Here is an 18,183-nt window from a genome sequence, read left to right as displayed (position 1 = left end):
AAAGTTACTTTAACAGCAAAAATGAATTTATTTGGGAATAGCAGTGAATTTTAATTTAGGACATGCAAGGTTTGGCTAAACAATAGGCAAGCCCCACAAAGGAGAGGAATGTTATTTTATGGAGAAGAAGGAGGAAGTTGGGAGGGGTTGTTTTGAACAAAAGTCCCTTGGAGAGAAGCAAGAGTTCAGGGTGATGATGGTTTCTCATTGGTTGAGTTGCCAGGGGCAGCTGATTCCTTGTAGGAGATGCAATGTCCATCTTTTCCTGTTGGGGCCTGTAATTGGTGAGTCTTTCCTGTTAAGGATTCTTCTGTTGTAGTCTGTAATTGACGGTTCTTCCTGTAATTGATCGTTGAGTGGTATGGCTCCTACTTCTAGCCTCCCCACTCTATTTAGTGAACTTTTCCTTCACTAATTTCCACAGGGGTTTGGCCGAATTCTGGGCCTCCGCAGTTACTTATCCTGGGAGGCATGGAAGGATAGGTCCTGTTAAGATTCACATGCCTGGCTTCATGGGGGTGGTAGTCCCTGAGTGAGTGCATTTACGGAGATGGGAAGCTTCCTGTAACAGAAGTTGCTGTTTTATTTGATCCCCTTCCTCTGGAATCCTCTTGGTCTAACCAGTCCCCTTTAACACCTCCTTGGGATATGTTACCGAAATCCTCCATTTTTAAGAAAGTTTAATCTAGACATTTATATTTAGCATATGAAAAGAAATAATAACGCCAAAGAGATCCTGAAGATCTTTATACTCCATCCATGTCATGCTCCCACCATTGAATTGTAGGAAACCTTAGAACTTGCTAAGAAGGTAGGGACCTGTTCTCACATGCCCCATCCCTATGTAGGTCCTCTTTTTCTTTCTTTCCCTTCATTTATCAATTTCACACACTATTTTGTTAATTTGGAGAGTATGTATTGCTTCTTAAATAAACAAATGAACTTGATTTTTATTATACAAGTTGTACATGGCCATTTTAGAAAACTTTGAAAATATAGGTAAGCATAAGAAGAAAATAGTCACCTGTGATCCCAAGAAGAAAATAGTCACCTGTGATCCCCATCCCAGTTAGTACTGCTTTTAATGTTCTGTATGTTATAAGTTAAAGGACAAATATATTAAGTCTAATGTAGCCATTTTTTTATTTGACCAGTTTGCCAATGATTTATAATTCACTGATGTAAATTAGAATAATATATGGCTTTAAAATTTTTAAGTCAATATTTTTAAATGATAAACATACTTATTCCCCCCCCCCCAGCCCCTGCCAAAAAAATAAAGGCAATTGCGTAGGCGATGATAGAAGATGATAGTGCTTAAGGGAAAATATTTTTAAAATCAATAATTAACTTACATTAACTCCTTTTCTATCAGAAGTTAATATACTCGGTAATATCTTTTTCATTGCTCCTTTAACTTCGAAATTTGGTATTAGAAGTCTGGGGCATTTGTAAATTATATGGTATAAAGACTGACTCATCTAACTGCCCTTTTCAATTATTAACCGCACTACAGCTAATATTTGCTGTTTACAGTTGAGTAGTTAATAGCATTTCATCTACTTTAAAAATAGTATGCATATCCTTAATGTAATTTTACTAAGCCTGACTATAAGTTGTTATATGGTGAAATAATATTTTACATATTGTACATTTTACTCCCCCACATACATCATACATACGTTGCAACACAATGCTTTTCATATGTATTATTGTATGTCTCCAACCACTGCAGAAATATAGCCAGAAGGACATAGTCATCATTCAGAAGATTAATAAGCATATGGTGCTGAGCTGTTTATACCATATGTTAAGATGTACTTAATAACAAGAAATGTAAATATAAGGTAATTGGTAACTTATAATTGCTTAATTATTTATGTGAATTCATTTAAATTTAAAGGAAAGTATAATTTTTAAATTTCTGTATTTAAGTAAAAAAACATGGGAATTAAGGATATTTTTCATATTCCCTAAACTAGGTTTCCTACTGGTCAAAACACTTTAGGCATTCTTAAAAGTGAAGAAGCATTTCTAAGGTGTTATGATGAACTCTGAATATATTTAGTACATCGAGAGAAATTAATATAAGGCTCCATAATTGTAGAAAAACTGTTGTTCTTCTTAATTGTTTTGTATTAGCTTATGCTGAACATCTATCCCAATTTATGGTTTTCTTTTCTGAAAGTGTTAAGATTTATGTATGTGTATGTGGAATAGTTCATAGATTAATTCAGATTCAATCAGATGGCTTCTAGAAACAGGATAAGTTCTCATATTGGACTACTAAGCAACAGATAGCTGTTTTAAAGTAAAAAATTTTAAGTCCACTCTCTTAATAAATAAATTTGAAGAAAGAAGCAACAGTACAAGATGTTGGAGTAGAAAATGACTATGTCAAATAGTAGCATATGTGTGTATATATATTAATTATTTTAAATTTCAAGGTTTTTTTTCAACAAGACCATTAGATTTTTGTGGAGGTGTTACTTAGGACTAGGATATAGGAACCAATAAGAATTGTGAACTCTCTTGTTTCTTAAATTGTCTCTGTCTATAGGTCTCTTAATATTAATGATAAAACCATTGAAATATCTAATGGTAGTTATTGCCACTTTTCAAAAGCTTCTCATAATATTTATCTTAAATTAGAAGCCCCAACAGGACAAAAAAATCGCAAAATTTAAGAACATGTTCAAGAACTGTTAGTCTTTGAGAAATTGAACAAGAATCTACATCCCATATTTAAGAATAGATACTCTACAAAAAATGTTCCAGAAGTAACCCTATTCTACAGTATGATTTGATTTTTTTCATTTCCCCATAATTCCTCTCCCTATATTGTATCTGAAAATGGTAAATCTCATAGTAAATTTTTTTTAAAGATTTATTTGAGAGAGAGAGAGTGCATGCGAGTGGGGGGAAGGGAGAGGGAGGGAGAGTCTCAAGCAGACTCCCTGCTAAGCACGGAGCCCCACTCAGAGCTCAGTCTCAGGACCCTGAGATCACAACCTGAGCCAAACCTAAGATTCTAATGCTTAAACCAACTGTGCCACACAGGCGCCCCTCATAGGAAAAATTTATAAGTAAAACCTGTAAATTGGTAAAGTGTAAAATGTTATAAAGGTAAGCTGAGGAGATGCATTGTGATGCCATCTTGGTAAACACCATCAAAGGGGTATACATATGTATGTATTCCAGATAAGATATATGTCCATATATATAAAATTCAGAGGGAGAGGCTCACCAAACAAGTGAAAATTTGCTCCCTTACAACCTGATCTGTTTGGCAGTTACATTTCACGTGATACTTTAAGATGACATTTTGGTTTATGAATGACCTACTTACATATTTGGATAAGGTGATTTAGTTCACTGGAACCAACCATTCTTCTGCTTGTTTTTTTTTTCTTTAAAGATTTTATTTATTGATTAGAGAGAGCATGAGCAGGAGGGGTAGAGAGAGAACCAACCATTCTTGAGGAAACAAATCCAGTGGAGTTTTTACGTTGGCAAGGCTATAACGCAGCTCTGGTAACTCAGCTGTGCTGGGTCACTCTTGAGATCGGCTAGAGTCCTGACCAATCTTAGTACTTTTTACTCCATCGGGTACTCTCATTTAGAGTTCATTTTTAAGGAAGCCACCTTGAATGGTGAAATACTGGACATGAAAAAGACTGGCGAGCACCATAACCATTTGTTTCAAATTTGCTTCATGGAAGCCACACACCTTGTGATTTTTTTTCCAAGCCTCACCAAGCCCAGCTCCTGGCTCCAAGTTCCTAACAAGTTTGGATATGGGAATGCCCAGCCTAGAGCAGATTAGCAGCAACAAACTACGTGTGTGTGTGTGTGTGTGTGTGTGTGTGTGTGTGTGTATTGTATCTGTGACAGAGAGAGAGAGAGAGAGAAACATTCTCTGGTTCTAGTTACAGGGTGCTGGGAGTCTAGAAGTGCCATTAGGTGGCAAACATTAAGGGAGGTGACAGAAAAACTAACAAATTGACTCAACTGTAATGCTTTATGTGGAAGAATCATGGGTATATATATATAATAATCTTTAGATAAAAACTTATGGTTAATATTTTCTATTTAAGAAGATAAGTATGTAACAAGGAATAAGCCTAGGAAATTGATGGGAAGAGTAATGGGAGTATAATATTGGGGGTGCAGAGGGACAGTGTAGGGAGAAAAAGGAAGGAGAGACTCAGGAAGATATTATCAGAGGAGAGTGACAAACCAGCAGTCCCTGGAAACAGAGTGGTATGAGGTCTATGTTCAGGGAGTGGTTTGAAGCAGCCTCTGGCCAGAACACAGGGTTTGGAGCCTTAGAGGTGGGAATAAGAGTCAGACATATCCTTTTAAGATACTTGGCCTTTCTTCTATTAACAGATTTTTCCCCCCTGGGGGGAAATGATAGAATCATAGTTGTTTGTCATGAGATCACCTTTTGTGATGGGGAGGTGAAACGAGAGACAAGAGGTAATCAAGAAGTAACAGGAACCTGATTTAGAACAGAGGCAGTGGGAATAAAAATTCTAGAGCTAGAATCCAGATTTGGTGAGGCAAGTGAAAGCGGAGGACTCATTTGTTCAATTTCTCTTTCATTCTTGAGATTGTTATTAACCACGTGTTGTGTCAGGCATGCTACAAGATGCTGGGCCTATGAATAATGTAAGACATGCTGCCTGGCTTTTAAGGGATGCCCAGTAGGGAAGACACATCTGAGCAAGTGATTGCGCACTACAGCAGTGAAGGGCGTAATGAAATAATAATAAAATGGTGGCTCAAGGGACAGAATGAGTGATTTTGTTTGGGTGGATGAGAAATAGCTTTGTAGCCAGAGGGTTCACTTGAGCTGGCCATTAAATGGACAGGGGATCTGCAGTCCAACAAGGTAGGAGAGGACATTCCAAGCAGAGGGACTAGCATGCTGTGGTCAGGAAGTTGTAAGTAGTTTGGCATAGCCAAAGGGTGGAATGTGTAGAATTGTGTCAGGAAATGAAACTGGAGGAGCCAGATCTGGAAGGTTTAAGTGCCAGGTTGAAGAATTTGGCTTTCCTTTTGTAGAAGCAATTGGGGGCTGCAGAAGAATGTGAAGAAAATAATATCACTGTTTTGGGGATGCTAGTGTTGTAAAGGGTAGCTAGGAGAGGAGGAGCATGCCTGGAAACCCTTTTGAGTGATGGCTAAAAGAACAGGTGCAACAAATAACTGCAGTCTAATTTGGGAGTAGTAGTGGGATGGATGGAGGGTAGAAGACACACAAGTAACATGTTCTGGAGGGGGAGTCGGTGGGAACTTGTTGACTGGGTGTGGAAAATGAGGAAGAGAGTGAGAAAGAAATAGGATTATCTCTGGTTCTAGTTATAGGGTGCTGTGAGTCTAGAAGTGCCATTAGGAAGTGCTGTACTAGGATCATTTAGAAGGAAATAATGACATGGTTTTTGAACATAAGTGTGAGTCAGATATATGGGAACTGGGACAATTATGTAATACCTATTGGGAGAAAAATAAAGGTAGATCTGTTCTCATATACTGACCAGAACAATGTGATAATCACTTTATTAAAAACTATACAAATAAAGAAAATAGAGGCCCATCTTTATCATCTTGTTATGGAAGAGCGGAGTAGTGGAAGAATTTTTCAAGGAACAAATGAATGTATTCAATTACATGAAAATGGACTTTTCTATGTCAGTGGACACACAGGCACACAGGATGCCTGGGGAAAAATTATAATCTGATAAAGAGCTTTGATCCTCAATATATTAAGTTCATGTCAAGAAAAACACTACAATAGAAAAAAAATGGGCCAAGGATATAGCGGTGCTCACAAGAGAAATAAGTATAATAATCATATAGAGTCAAAGAGATGCAAACTAAAGGAAAAATTAGATATTACACTTGTATTTTCAATGGTCAGATTTATAAATATTAAAAAGAATAAAATTAACCAGGATTAGAACAGTTTGGGAGATGTTAGCATGCTTACACATTGCTGGTAGGAGTCAGAATTTTGGAAGTAAAGCAGAAGCTGGAACTGAGAAGTGACGGTGAGATTTGGCAGTTAGTTCTGGCCACAACAAAACCAGTCTTAGGCTGATGGAGATGGAAGCCCTTTGGGTAAAGAATTGGAGACTGCACTGATGGTCTTACATGTCAGAAATATTGAAACGAAGGTGGGGGAAAGGGTAATAATTGTAGACAAATCTTTTGTTTTCATTTTTAAAGCTGTCAAGACATGAACTTCATGTGGAGGGGAGAGAGATTGAAGAAAGATAGGAAACATGACAGAGGTTGCCAAAAGGTATGGGACACTGAGCCCAGGTCGGGGGTGGGGAATTCGCCTTCAGACAGGGAATGGGGAGATCTGTTGCAAGAAGAAAGGAATTAAGGATGTATATAAATACAATAATAAACTTGAACATGTGGAGGGGAAAAATGTTGTTAAAGTGTGGGGGGGTTTGCTTTGACCTCTGATAGTCTCAATTCCTCCCAGAATTCAAGATTTCCCCCTTTTCCATATGGCATAATTTCTCCAAAGAATTGTCTGTGCTCAAATTCCTCTCTTCCAATTCTCTCTTGAACTCTTTCCAGGAAGCTTTTCCTCTCATTCCACCAAAACTGTATATCAAGGTCACTGGTGAATTCCATGTTGCTAAATCCAAGGCTTATTTCTCAGTCTTAATCTTATTTTACTTGCCTGTAGGATTTAACACAGTCAGTTCTTCTCTCCTCCTTGAAGCACTTTATTTGGTTTCTGCACACAGTACTCTCCTAATTTTCTTCCTACCACAGTGTCCACTCCGCCTTAGCTTGGTCCCGTCTTATCTCATAGACTTTATAATGTTGGACTGTCTCAAGGCTCAGTCCCCTGACCTCTCTTCTGCTTATACTCATCCTCTCTCCTTTGGTGATTTTTTCCTATCTATACACTCTTCCTTTCCACACTGATGCTTCCTAAATTTATATGACCAGCTCAGTCCTCTCCCTTGAACTGGGCTTGTATATTTACCTGCCTGCTCAGGGTCTCTACTTGGAGATCTGATAGTCATTTCAATCTTAAGATGTCCAAACTTGAGCAGAGCCATTTAACCTACTCTCTGATATACTTTTGCATCTCGGTTATGTTAATTCTGTTTTTCTAGTTTAGACCAAAAACCTTGGGATCATCTATGACTTCCCCCCCTCCACCATCAGCCCATGCACACATTTTATTCATCAGCAGATCATATTGGTCTGTCTTCAAAATACATCGAGAATTGAGTCTCCTCTCATGATCTCAGCCATGCCCACCTGGTTCTTTCAACCGTCCTCTCTTGCTTGGACTATTTCGGTAGGCTCCTAATTGCTTCTGCTTTTGCCCCCTTCACCGTGTTCTCAGCACAACAGACACGGTGATCCTGTTAAGGTACTTAAAGTAAAAGCCAAAGTTCTATAAGCCCTGCAAGATTTAGTTAGGCCCTGTTACCGCTCTGACTTGTTTTCTTCCCTCTGCTTTGTGCATTTCTTCCACACTGGCCACTTTACTGTTCAGTGAACACACCAGGCACATTCTCTCCTCCGGGCCTTTATACTTACTATTGCACCTGTCTGGAACAAACATTTTTATACCAGGTACCTGTGTAGCTTTCTAGTTACTCCTTTTGGTTTTAAGTGAAGTGTCCCTTGACAGTGAGCTTTTTCTTGATCACCCCACTTAAAAAACTGCCCTTCTCCCAGTACTGTCTTCCCTGTTGTACTTTCTTTTTCTTTCCAACTATGTGACGTTTTTAGCTTCACATTAATCCTGTGTGTAAGCAAGAAACCATTGCTATTTTACACATAGGGAAATTGAGATTTATGGACATTTAAGTGCTGTGCACATCACGATGTCACATTGCTAGTGAGTGAGGGAGGGGCAGGGCCAAATTTTGAACCCAGGTCTCAAATTCTACAAACTAACTCCAGGGGCTCTTTCGATGCTTTTCACTCCCTTGGATAATTGAGTTAGTGGAGGAATTGTGATCTACAATCATTGAAACTGGAGATTTTTTAAAAGACCTTAAAATTAAGAACTTATCACTCGGAAACAAATGTTTTCTATATGTACTGTGCAAGAAGTTAAAGTTCTCATCCTTTAGAAGAAAACAGATGATTTAATTTATTAAGATGAGAACCCTTGCCTTTGAATGTAATAGAAGCATTTAAATGATAGCCAGCAGGTAAACCTCTGCAATAAAACCGAACCAGTGAAAACTGTAGTTCTCTCTCACCACCAGCCCTGTATCTTTTAGGTATATGCAACACCTAGGAATTTGTGACACTCTCTAAGACATTAGAAATTGCCCCAACTCAGCTGGCTGGTGAGGAGTGCTGTTGGGAAGAAACCACGTGCTGCGGGAGCCTGTCTTTCCTGGAATAAAGTTCTTCCCACAGAGGTCTTTAATTATTGGCAGAGGTTTGTCTGGATACTTAGCTGTCTAGACATGTTTAGCATTCCATATGGTATGTTTCTTTTTTGAAATAGTTTTATATCAATTCTATTGTTAAATTACTCTAAGGTAACATAATATAGTATGATTTTTTAAAAATACAGTTTTAGTATCACTGTCTGAACCTCTGAGACATGGGAAGGTAATGCAATTTGATTTTGGCCTTTATCCTTTTGCATTTAAAAAAGTTTTTCATCATAGCTTAGTGGTTCAAAATTAGAAGATTAAAGGTAGAAGGACATTTCAGATTGGTTATTTCTCTGCTCACCACAATTTAACCTCCATTTTGTAGAATATTTAAATCTTGAAGTTACCAAAAACAACAACAAATGTTGGGACTGACAGGTAAATATGACATATCACTGAGCATTTCATTAAATTTAAAAAGACAGAATCGTAAATTTTAGAACTACATTTAACTCCGTGTGTGTGTGTGTGTGTGTGTGTGTGTGTGTGTGTGAGAGAGAGAGAGATCAATTAGTATTTAGGCAAAGCTGATAGTTTATACACAGGAAGCCAAGGCACCAGAATATATATGATATACTACCACGTAGCAGACATTGGATAAACATTTGGTGAATGAAAGAGTTAATTGCATAGTGACTAGTTACCCAGCTGGCGTAGAGCTTAGAGCCTAAGTTTCATAGCTTCTAGCATTTTTTGCTTAGCTTACTAATTGTCTAGATTATTAAGTAGGGTACATGTTACTACAAGTAGCATCTTAAGAATTTTAAAATGGTTTTTCAAACACCGTGAGAAGGGATAGACAAGTAGTTAAGTGTGCTGAATTACAGTTTTATGTAGAAAAATGAGAGAATTATATATGTGGAATTGTTGGAAACTGCTCTTTGGTAGTTTTCTTAGTGACATGCAATAGGAAATAAGTTTTGATTAAAAATAGAAATTATTTGGGGTACCTGGGTGGCTCAGCTGGTTAAGGTCATGGCTCAGGTCATGATCCCAGGGTCCTGGGATCGAGCCCCGCATCGGGCTCCCTGCTTCCCTCTCCCGCTTCCCCTGCTTGTGCACGCTCTCTATTAAATAAATAAATAAAATCTTAAAAAAAAAAAAAGGAATAGAATTTATTTAAGACTGTAATCTAGGGGGCGCCTGGGTGGCTCAGTTGGTTGAGCGACTGCTTTCGGCTCAGGTCATGATCCTGGAGTCCCTGGATCGAGTCCCGCATCGGGCTCCCTGCTCGGCGGGGAGCCTGCTTCTCCCTCTGACCCTCCCCCCTTTCATGTGCTCTCTCTCTCTCATTCTGTCTCAAATGAATAAATAAAATCTTTAAAAAAAAAGACTGTAATCTAGCACGCTAAGTATTTCTATACAGCTAAATACCTAGACGTGCTTCTTCCAGTAGGGGAAAGAACTTTATTCCAGGAAAGACAGACTTCTTCAGTACAGGCTCATCTCAACATTTTACCTTTTTCAGTTTTTGCCTTTTTTAAAAGTAGTGTTAGTTATTACTGGTACTTCTTGTGAAAAAAGGGTATTAGAACCCTTTAGTGCTCTGTACCAGTTTTTCTCAAAGTGTGACTCAGGGTCCCTTATTCTCTTCTGTTGGGTCCACAAGGTCAAAACTGTTTTCCCATTAATGCTAAGACATTATCTGCCTTTCTCACTGTCGTTCTCTCATGAGTGCCCAGTGGAGTTTCCAGAAGATACATGTGATCTCACAGCAGATTGAAAACAAGCAGATTTGAGACTCCAGGTTTACAAAGATGTAAAACAATGGCCTCTCTACTCACTGTATTTTTATTTTGGAAAAAGAAATGTTATTTTTCATAAAAATCCTGGCATGTAATGGGTTTATTGTTTCATTAACAAATGAATATTTAAACAATTAATTCCATTGTCATTTCAGGAATGTTCTCTAAATGGAATAGTGTAGTAGGCAGCCTTTTAGGATTGGCTTTTTTCACTCAGCATAATTCTCTGGAGATTCATCCAGGTTGTGTGTAGCAATAATCATTCATTCTTTTTTATTGCTGAGTACTATTCTACAGTACAGGTGTACCATGATTTGTTTACCCACTCACCCATTGAAGGTCGTCTGGGTTGTTTCTAGTTTGGGGCCATTGCAAATAAAGCTGTAGGTTTATGCGTGACTTTCACTTCTTTGGAATAAATATCCAGGAGTGCAGTAGCTGAATTGTATGGTAGTTGCATGCCAGTTTTTTAAGGAACTGCCAAACTTGTCCAGAGTGGATAAAGGGATCGTTAGGTGTAAAAGTTTGACATCCATTGCTTTATACAAAGGTACTATCAAAGCTGATGTGTAACATATACAGTAAGAGAGTTTTCTTGTATTGATATCAAGTAAAAAAATAACTTTAAAATTCTCAGACTTCTGAAGACTAAAGGAAGTTACGTCTCATTCTTTGTTATCATAGAGCAAGGTCCAGTATATCGACTGCTTTGCAGTGCCATAAATTGCAAGGTTTTCTCCTATATGTTTATATAGTGATATTATACATTTCAGGACTCTGAAACATTTCAGGCTCAAGTATGAGCCTGAGAACAAAAAAAATTTTTAGTGCATAATATGTGCCAAGAATGGGGAATACAAAAGATAAAGAAGATGTTATCTTTACCTTCAAAGAGCTGCAAAGACAGATAAGCAAGTAGGCAAATGTAGTAATTGCTGAAATGAAGGTATGTGTAAAGAGCAGCAAGAGCATAAGGGAAGGGAGATGTACCCAAGAGTAGGAGGGAGGCTGATGGGTTCTACAGAGCAAGTAGAGTTTGAGTAGGAATTTGCCAGGAGGACACTTGAGAGAGTAGCCTGAGACTCTTGATGTTGATGAGTCAAAGGAACCCTAGGGGTTTCCCATCTAACCATACTTTGGTGGGAATCTTTAGCTCATGGCCTTTTTTCTGGGCTGGATCTCCAGGGTTAGGGACCGTGAGGACACCTTCAATCTGAATTAAAAATAACCTGAAGAGGGGCGCCTGGGTGGCACAGTTGGTTAAGCGACTGACTTGATTTTGGCTCAGGTCATGATCTCACGGTGGTGAGATTGAGCCCCTAGTCGGGCTCCACACTCAGCAGGGAGTCTGTATAAGATTCTCTCTCTCCCTCTCCCCCTGCTCTCTTGTGCACTCTCTCTCTCAAATAAATAAATAAATCTTAAAAAAACAAAACAAAACAAAACAAAAAAACAACCCAAGAGAAATGATCTGAATAATATATAGTTTTGGAATTTGCAAACTAACTATGAAAAGCCATAGCTCTTCCTGAGAGTCTCTATGATGCACCAGGGTATTCTTATCTCATAAACCAGGAAGAGCAAGCCTGTTACTCATAACTAGAGTTAGGTAGAAAACAGTGTCTTCTTACTCCCTTTCTGTTGTACTGGCTATTTTTCAAGATATTATTTAAAACGTGTTGAACGGGGCCCCTGGGTGGCTCAGATGGTTAAGCATCTGCCTTCGGCTCAGGTCGTATCTCTGGGTCCTGGGATCCAGCCCTGTGGTGGGCTCCCTGCTTAGTGGGGAGTCTGCTTCTCCCTCTGCCTCTGCCTCTCCCCCAATTGTGCATGCTTGCATGCTTGCTTGCTAGCTTGCTCTCTCTTTCTCTCTGTCTCTCTCTCTCAAGTGAATAAATAAAATCTTTAAAAAAATAATAAAATGTGTTGTAATATTCTCAGCCAATTTAATAACTTCCATATCTACTATTAGTGGAATATTATCTAAACAGACAATGTAGTTTGTAAAGATACACATTATACTACATTTTACCTTTATATTATGAAAAATATTTAAGACTTGCTTATTTAACTTGTATTTTAATATTTCAGATTTTGCTCATAGAATATCTGAAATCAAAATTATATATAAACATGGGCATATCCTCCTATAAACATAGGTGTACTTCTGGCCGCCTAAATGTAGTAAGAGTACACAAGTAAATTGTCACCTATGTGGTCATTCAGCATTTACTGAGCTGCTCTTCTGTGAGAGGGTCCAGCTCTTAAGGAGCTCACAGTTTAGTATGAGAAGTAGTATTAGGTGTTGATTTAGACTTGCACACTAAGAAGGAATGAAATCATCTGCCTGGGTTGGGAGTAGAGGGGTAGGTTTAGGGGTTAGAAAGACAGGATCAGGCTGCCTTTGGTCCTTACAAAATTCATACAACCAAGGCTTTCATGAAATACCTCTCCTCTTTCTTAAAATTACTTAATTGACTATTGAGTAATTTTGAAGCAAGAAAGAACTAGATTTCCTTATCTCTTACCAAGTAATTATAAGTTGTTTGGCTTTGTACAAATCGTAACATCTGTCTGAACTTTTGTTTCTTTATCTTTAATAATGGTAATAATAGCTAATACTTATATAGCACCTATTGTGTGCTCATTTATTATTTTTATACGTTCATTTATTCTTTATATCAAACCTTTGAAATAGGCACTATGATTACCCCCATTTTACATATGAGAAGGAAACAGACGTTTAGTAAGGTTACAAAGCTAGTAAGTGACAGAGCGAAGATTTGAACCCTCACAGACTGGCTCCAGAGTATGTGCTCTTAAGTACTTATGCTATACAGCCTTGCAGTTCTTTAATCGTACTTACATGCACATGCTAGTGATCTACACATGAGAATTTGTCCCTTAATGTTTGTTTCATGGTAACAGAGGTATTTCGGGGGTGGAAGATAATGCAGTTGTTATTTGGTATTTTAAATGGGAACATGTTATTTTTCCTCATGGAAAGATTTTGTGATAAAATGAAAATAAACTAAAAGTTATTTAGAGATTTAAAAAAGAGCTAAAACATAATAGTCTTAAGAGAAATGCTTTCTTAGTCATTATGTGGGAGGCTAGAATTGCAGTATTTTTTTTTGACGAAAAGAAAAATTAGAATAAACACTATCACAAAGAAAGAAGAGCAAAGGATATGTGAATTTTCTTGCTAATTGGGTGGGGAATAAGAGTCTGAAGGCATTCTGTATTAAAATACCTAGTCTGTCTGTCTGGGATAAATGCTGTTTCTCTTCTTAATCTCACATACCTTGCACTGATGTTTGAAAAGTTACGATGCCCAGAGGGTAAAGAACAAGCCTTGTAAGTTACAAAATACAAGAAGCATTTGCTCTCTTAATGTTGGTACTGATAGGAGTTTAGATCACAGACTGCTGCTGTTGTTATTTTATTAAGTAGTTTTTAAAAACAGTTTATCGAAGGTCAGCCATCCCATCTGAATCCTGTCCCACCTGCTCGTAATTCATGGCACTTCTTGTTGACTTTGTTAAAATGTTAATATTGTTTTTCTAATAAAAACTCCAAATAAATAAAATAATAAATACGTATGTGTGATGGGAGGAGAATTTTCTCATTGAAACAGATGTTGGGAGCACTGACATGGTATCCTACCCTCTCTGTTCTTGTGGCAGGGAGACCCAGGTTTGATGATATCGGTACCCTGAGTACGTTGTGCCTCGGATATTTTGACCTGCTGCATACTCCCTGAGTGTGCCAGGTGCTCTGAAGCCCCTGAGATTCCGCACAGGGGCGCTTGTCTGCTTCCGTTTGACCGACACACCCTGTCACAACTCAGCAGTGCATGTTTTTCCCCTTTTGAAAGTATTTCCAGCTATAAAGCCAAACTTGAGTTAGATGCCAGTTCTCCTCATCTTTCTCTGTATTCACATAATAGCCTCCTGCACATGGCTTTCTTGGAGTACATTGAATTTTAATGATAGGTTTTCTTAAGTATCCTCTCCCTACCTCTCCTGTCTCCTTGTTCAATGTTTAGCACATACTAGAGACTATAAATATTTACAGAAGAGCAGATATAGACAGCTGCTGCCTCTGGAGTTGATTTTTAACCCCTGGTGCTTCTGGGGGAACTGGAGGGGAGCATTCCTTGCTAGCCTTGCACTAAACTGGAGAGGCTGTTCTGAGAGTCTTACAGTTGGAGAGGAGACAGACATACACGCACACACAAATTGCTGTTTTGAGCAAGCAAGAACAGATCAAAGTGTGGAATAATATGAGGTGGAATTGTTATTTATAACACATCTTACTGATTTAATTGAATTACAGTGGGCTTTTTCCTTTAATGCCTTAAAATAGTATTGCACTTTATGGAGCTTGCACAGGAGTTGTTTGTATATGCTGTGTAGTTTATCTTTCTATAATCTGTGCTAGATAGAGAATATTTAAATCATACATATTTTGAAATCCATTTTTTCCAAATATAGTACAGGGCGAAGGTCATTTTTTAAATAGACACTGAATTATCCTTGAGACAACATTTCAAAGACACAGTCTTTGGTATAGCAATGTAAATGCATAAAATCAGAAGCAAAGAACCATGACTGGGATGACAGATGCAAATGTATTGCATAATATACCTCAATTTGCATTATTAGCATGCTATGTAGATTAATTGGCTTTAAAAACTACCATTGAGCAGTGAAGTATTGGAGGATTTCAGTCAGTAAAACAGATTGATTCTTTCTTATGTCACACCATATGCAGCATCTTTTGCTTTTAATCACAAGTTCTTTTTTCACCAAGAACTTGGCAATGCAGCCAAGTAGCTTAGCCAGCTAGCAAATTAGTTAGGTTTTTATGACTAATTTATCACCTGGTCTAAATTTTATTTTATCTTTTACCTAAAAAAGAAGTTAACTAGTGATACTATATTGATAACTTTTAGCCCCCCTTGATTGATATTAATTACATTTTTGATTTGTTTTGTTTATCTAGAACAAACCTTGATTTTAGTCAAATACATCAGTGCCCGTTAAAGGAAACCATACCTGAAGTGGAAGTCTAACGTATGAGGATAGAGAAACTGCTTTGGTTGATTCAGAATGGGAACCACAAGTGATGAGATGGTGTCTGTGGAGCAGACCTCCTCCTCCTCCTTCAATCCTCTGTGTTTTGAATGTGGCCAGCAGCACTGGACAAGAGAGAACCACTTATACAATTACCAGAATGAAGTAGATGACGACCTGGTCTGCCATATTTGCCTTCAGCCTCTGTTGCAGCCACTAGACACCCCCTGTGGACACACGTTCTGCTGCAAGTGCCTCAGAAACTTCTTACAGGAGAAGGACTTTTGTCCATTGGACCGGAAAAGACTCCACTTTAAGTTGTGTAAGAAGTCTAGTATTCTAGTTCATAAGCTTCTGGACAAATTATTAGTGTTATGTCCATTTTCTTCAGTGTGCCAAGATGTCATGCAACGCTGTGATCTGGAAGCACATCTTAAAAACAGGTAAGCAAAAAATACGAAGGAAAGAGAAATTCTAGGTTTTATAAAAAGGTTGGTCAGACAAAAACTTATAGTACCAAGGCATCAGTAAGTAAATGGACAAATCAAATACAAGAGAGACAATAAATAAGTTGTGTGGAACAGTATTTTACATGATAATTTCTCAAAAACGTAGATACAAAAACTTCAGTGAAGAAGTACCTATTAATTTTTGCTGGTATAATATGAAGCTGTTACATTCATATGGGCAGCAGGGTATAGTGATAGACTTTTTTCCAAGGCAGTTTGGTAGTTTGTTTCAAAAATTGTGAATGTGAATATCCTTTTATGTAGCTTATTATCCTAAGGAAATAATCCAAAAGAAGGAAAAATTATGTATAAAGGTGTGTTCACTGCAGCATTGTGCATAGTTCAATAAATCAGAGTCGATCTAATTAACAGTAGGGAAGGGTTAAAACTACCATAAAACTACCATATCTAAAACTACCATAGTACATCAACTCCATGGGATATTATGCAGACAGTACAAATGGTAATTTTGTTGCAATATGGAAATGAGGGTACATGATTTTATTTGCTAGGATCTTATAAAGAATATGTGTTCAAGGACTAGACTGACTAAGAACTAGGGGTTAGAAACCTTAAAGCATTCAATGGAGACTTTTGTTCTAACAAAGCTTTTTAAAAGGTCAAGTAATTTATTGAGCTGATTAGTGAGTTTTATAATTTGACTTTGGTGAAAGACTTGAGTTTTAGAATTATTTATACCCTTAGGAAGGGTTAAAATACATCTCTTATGTTTTATGTATGAAGAATCATATAATATGACAGAAATAAATGTGTTGATTTCTAGATTTCAGAGTTCAGCCACTTGTGCAGTAGAAAGCTGGGATTGCTGTGAAAAAATTCACAGTACAATATATGGGGTATCATAGAATTGACGGGGATTATCTAATCTTATCCCCTCACTTTACAAATCAGGAAACTGAATCACAAAGATTTAGAGCTAGTTAATGGTATAGTTAGGCCTAAACTTCTAATATTCTTACTTACCATTCTAATATACCGCGCTGACTTGACCACAGGTCAAATCGTGTTCCCTACTACTGTGTGGTAGTAAGTTTCCTATAGACATGAGTATATGTGGTCCTTCTGTTCCTAAATATCAGTGTTAGAAAAGAAGGATACTCATTAGAAATTGTTAAGATATATGAGAAAGAACAAGATGTTATTACATCGTCAGAAACAGGAAGATTTATAGAAAAGGTTTAAATCTAAGCTGTGTTGTCTAGTAGGAGGTAAGAAAACGTGTAGGGTAGGTACAGAGACTTGTGAAAGTGCATGTGGCCTTAGGTTTCCGTGTGTCCTCAGTCACCAGCAGGTGTAGGATCTGAGCACGACAGCAGAGACCTGGTGCAAATCGACACCGGACTTGTGAATGTGGTCTTCTGGGTGGGGCCTACTTACTGAGGTTGAGGAATATCTTAGGCTTGCCTTATTTCTCTCAGTTGGACTATTCTTTTTAGGGGATAGTTTTCTTCTGTGACTCTTACGAACATCAGTTATAGGATGTCAGAAGAACTGAACAAAGTCTCGGTTCAGTTACCAATTATTTTGAGAGCAGTGAGGTAAATGTTGCATAAATTTTTAGGAACATTCACTTAACTAAAATGCCTACAAGAATTTAATATGTAATTGAAGTATCATTAGTATTTTGGATCAAGCAGTTTATGTTGGTGATGTAAAAACTTGGGGACAGCAAACTTCTTTCATTTGTAGGTTGATAAAGGCTAAGCAGTCATGCCCAGTTGCAAGTTCCATTTTCCAAGTAAGCTTGTTAATATTTGAGCTACTCATTCAGTCATTTCCAAAACATCTTAGGCCTGTATAGTGAATGATTGAAAAAGTGAACAATTGAAAAAGGTGGATGATTTGAAAAGGTAAGTGACTTGCTTGATATAAACAGCTAAGAGTGATTATTGACTATGAAAAATAAAAAGGCAAATTATAAAGTATAATTTTTATATCCCATCGGAACAGACATGGGTGGAACAGCCTGACCTTCCTCTAGTTTCTCAGTTAAAAATGTTGATGTTAAGTAGTCTCCGCAAGCTGAGAGCAAATTAGAATCTAATGCTGGGTTGTATATTGTCTTTACTAGTCTTTGCATCCCTTTGCCCAAAACTGACACTCAGCTAACGTTTCTTCAATTAAATTGTTAACCTATGTTCTGGTTATCGGTTGCTGAGAAACTAACCATCCCAAATATAGTGACATAAAACAAGCATTTGATTCTGCTCATGGATTCTGTGAGTCAAGAATTCAGGGCACAGGGCGCCTGGGTGGCTCAGTTGGTTAAGCGACTGCCTTCGGCTCAGGTCATGATCCTGGAGTCCCTGGATCGAGTCCCGCATTGGGCTCCCTGCTCGGCGGGGAGCCTGCTTCTCCCTCTGACCCTCCCCCCTCTCATGTGCTC

General features: G+C 37.9%; 1 protein-coding gene across 7 annotated transcripts in view; it reads left to right on the top strand.

The window, feature by feature from the left end:
• Positions 1 to 18,183, top strand: part of LNX2 (ligand of numb-protein X 2) — an 81,156-nt gene that overhangs the window by 30,017 nt on the left and 32,956 nt on the right. For 6 of the 7 annotated variants that reach the window (XM_081814766.1, XM_081814762.1, XM_081814760.1 and 3 more), the window contains one exon: positions 15,197 to 15,710. In XM_081814766.1, the coding sequence (XP_081670892.1) occupies positions 15,304 to 15,710 (407 nt within the window). In that variant the 5' untranslated portion in view covers positions 15,197 to 15,303. Of the gene's footprint in view, positions 1 to 6,291; positions 6,311 to 15,196; positions 15,711 to 18,183 lie in introns of those variants that run through there. The other variant, XM_081814763.1, reaches the window with a different exon arrangement.

The sequence above is a fragment of the Leptonychotes weddellii genome, chromosome 3, assembly GCF_054177405.1.
Source record: "Leptonychotes weddellii isolate Sample4059 chromosome 3, ASM5417740v2, whole genome shotgun sequence".
Taxonomy (NCBI): domain Eukaryota; kingdom Metazoa; phylum Chordata; class Mammalia; order Carnivora; family Phocidae; genus Leptonychotes; species Leptonychotes weddellii.
Note: the sequence above shows the minus strand (reverse complement) of the source record. Positions and strands in the feature narration are given on the sequence as shown.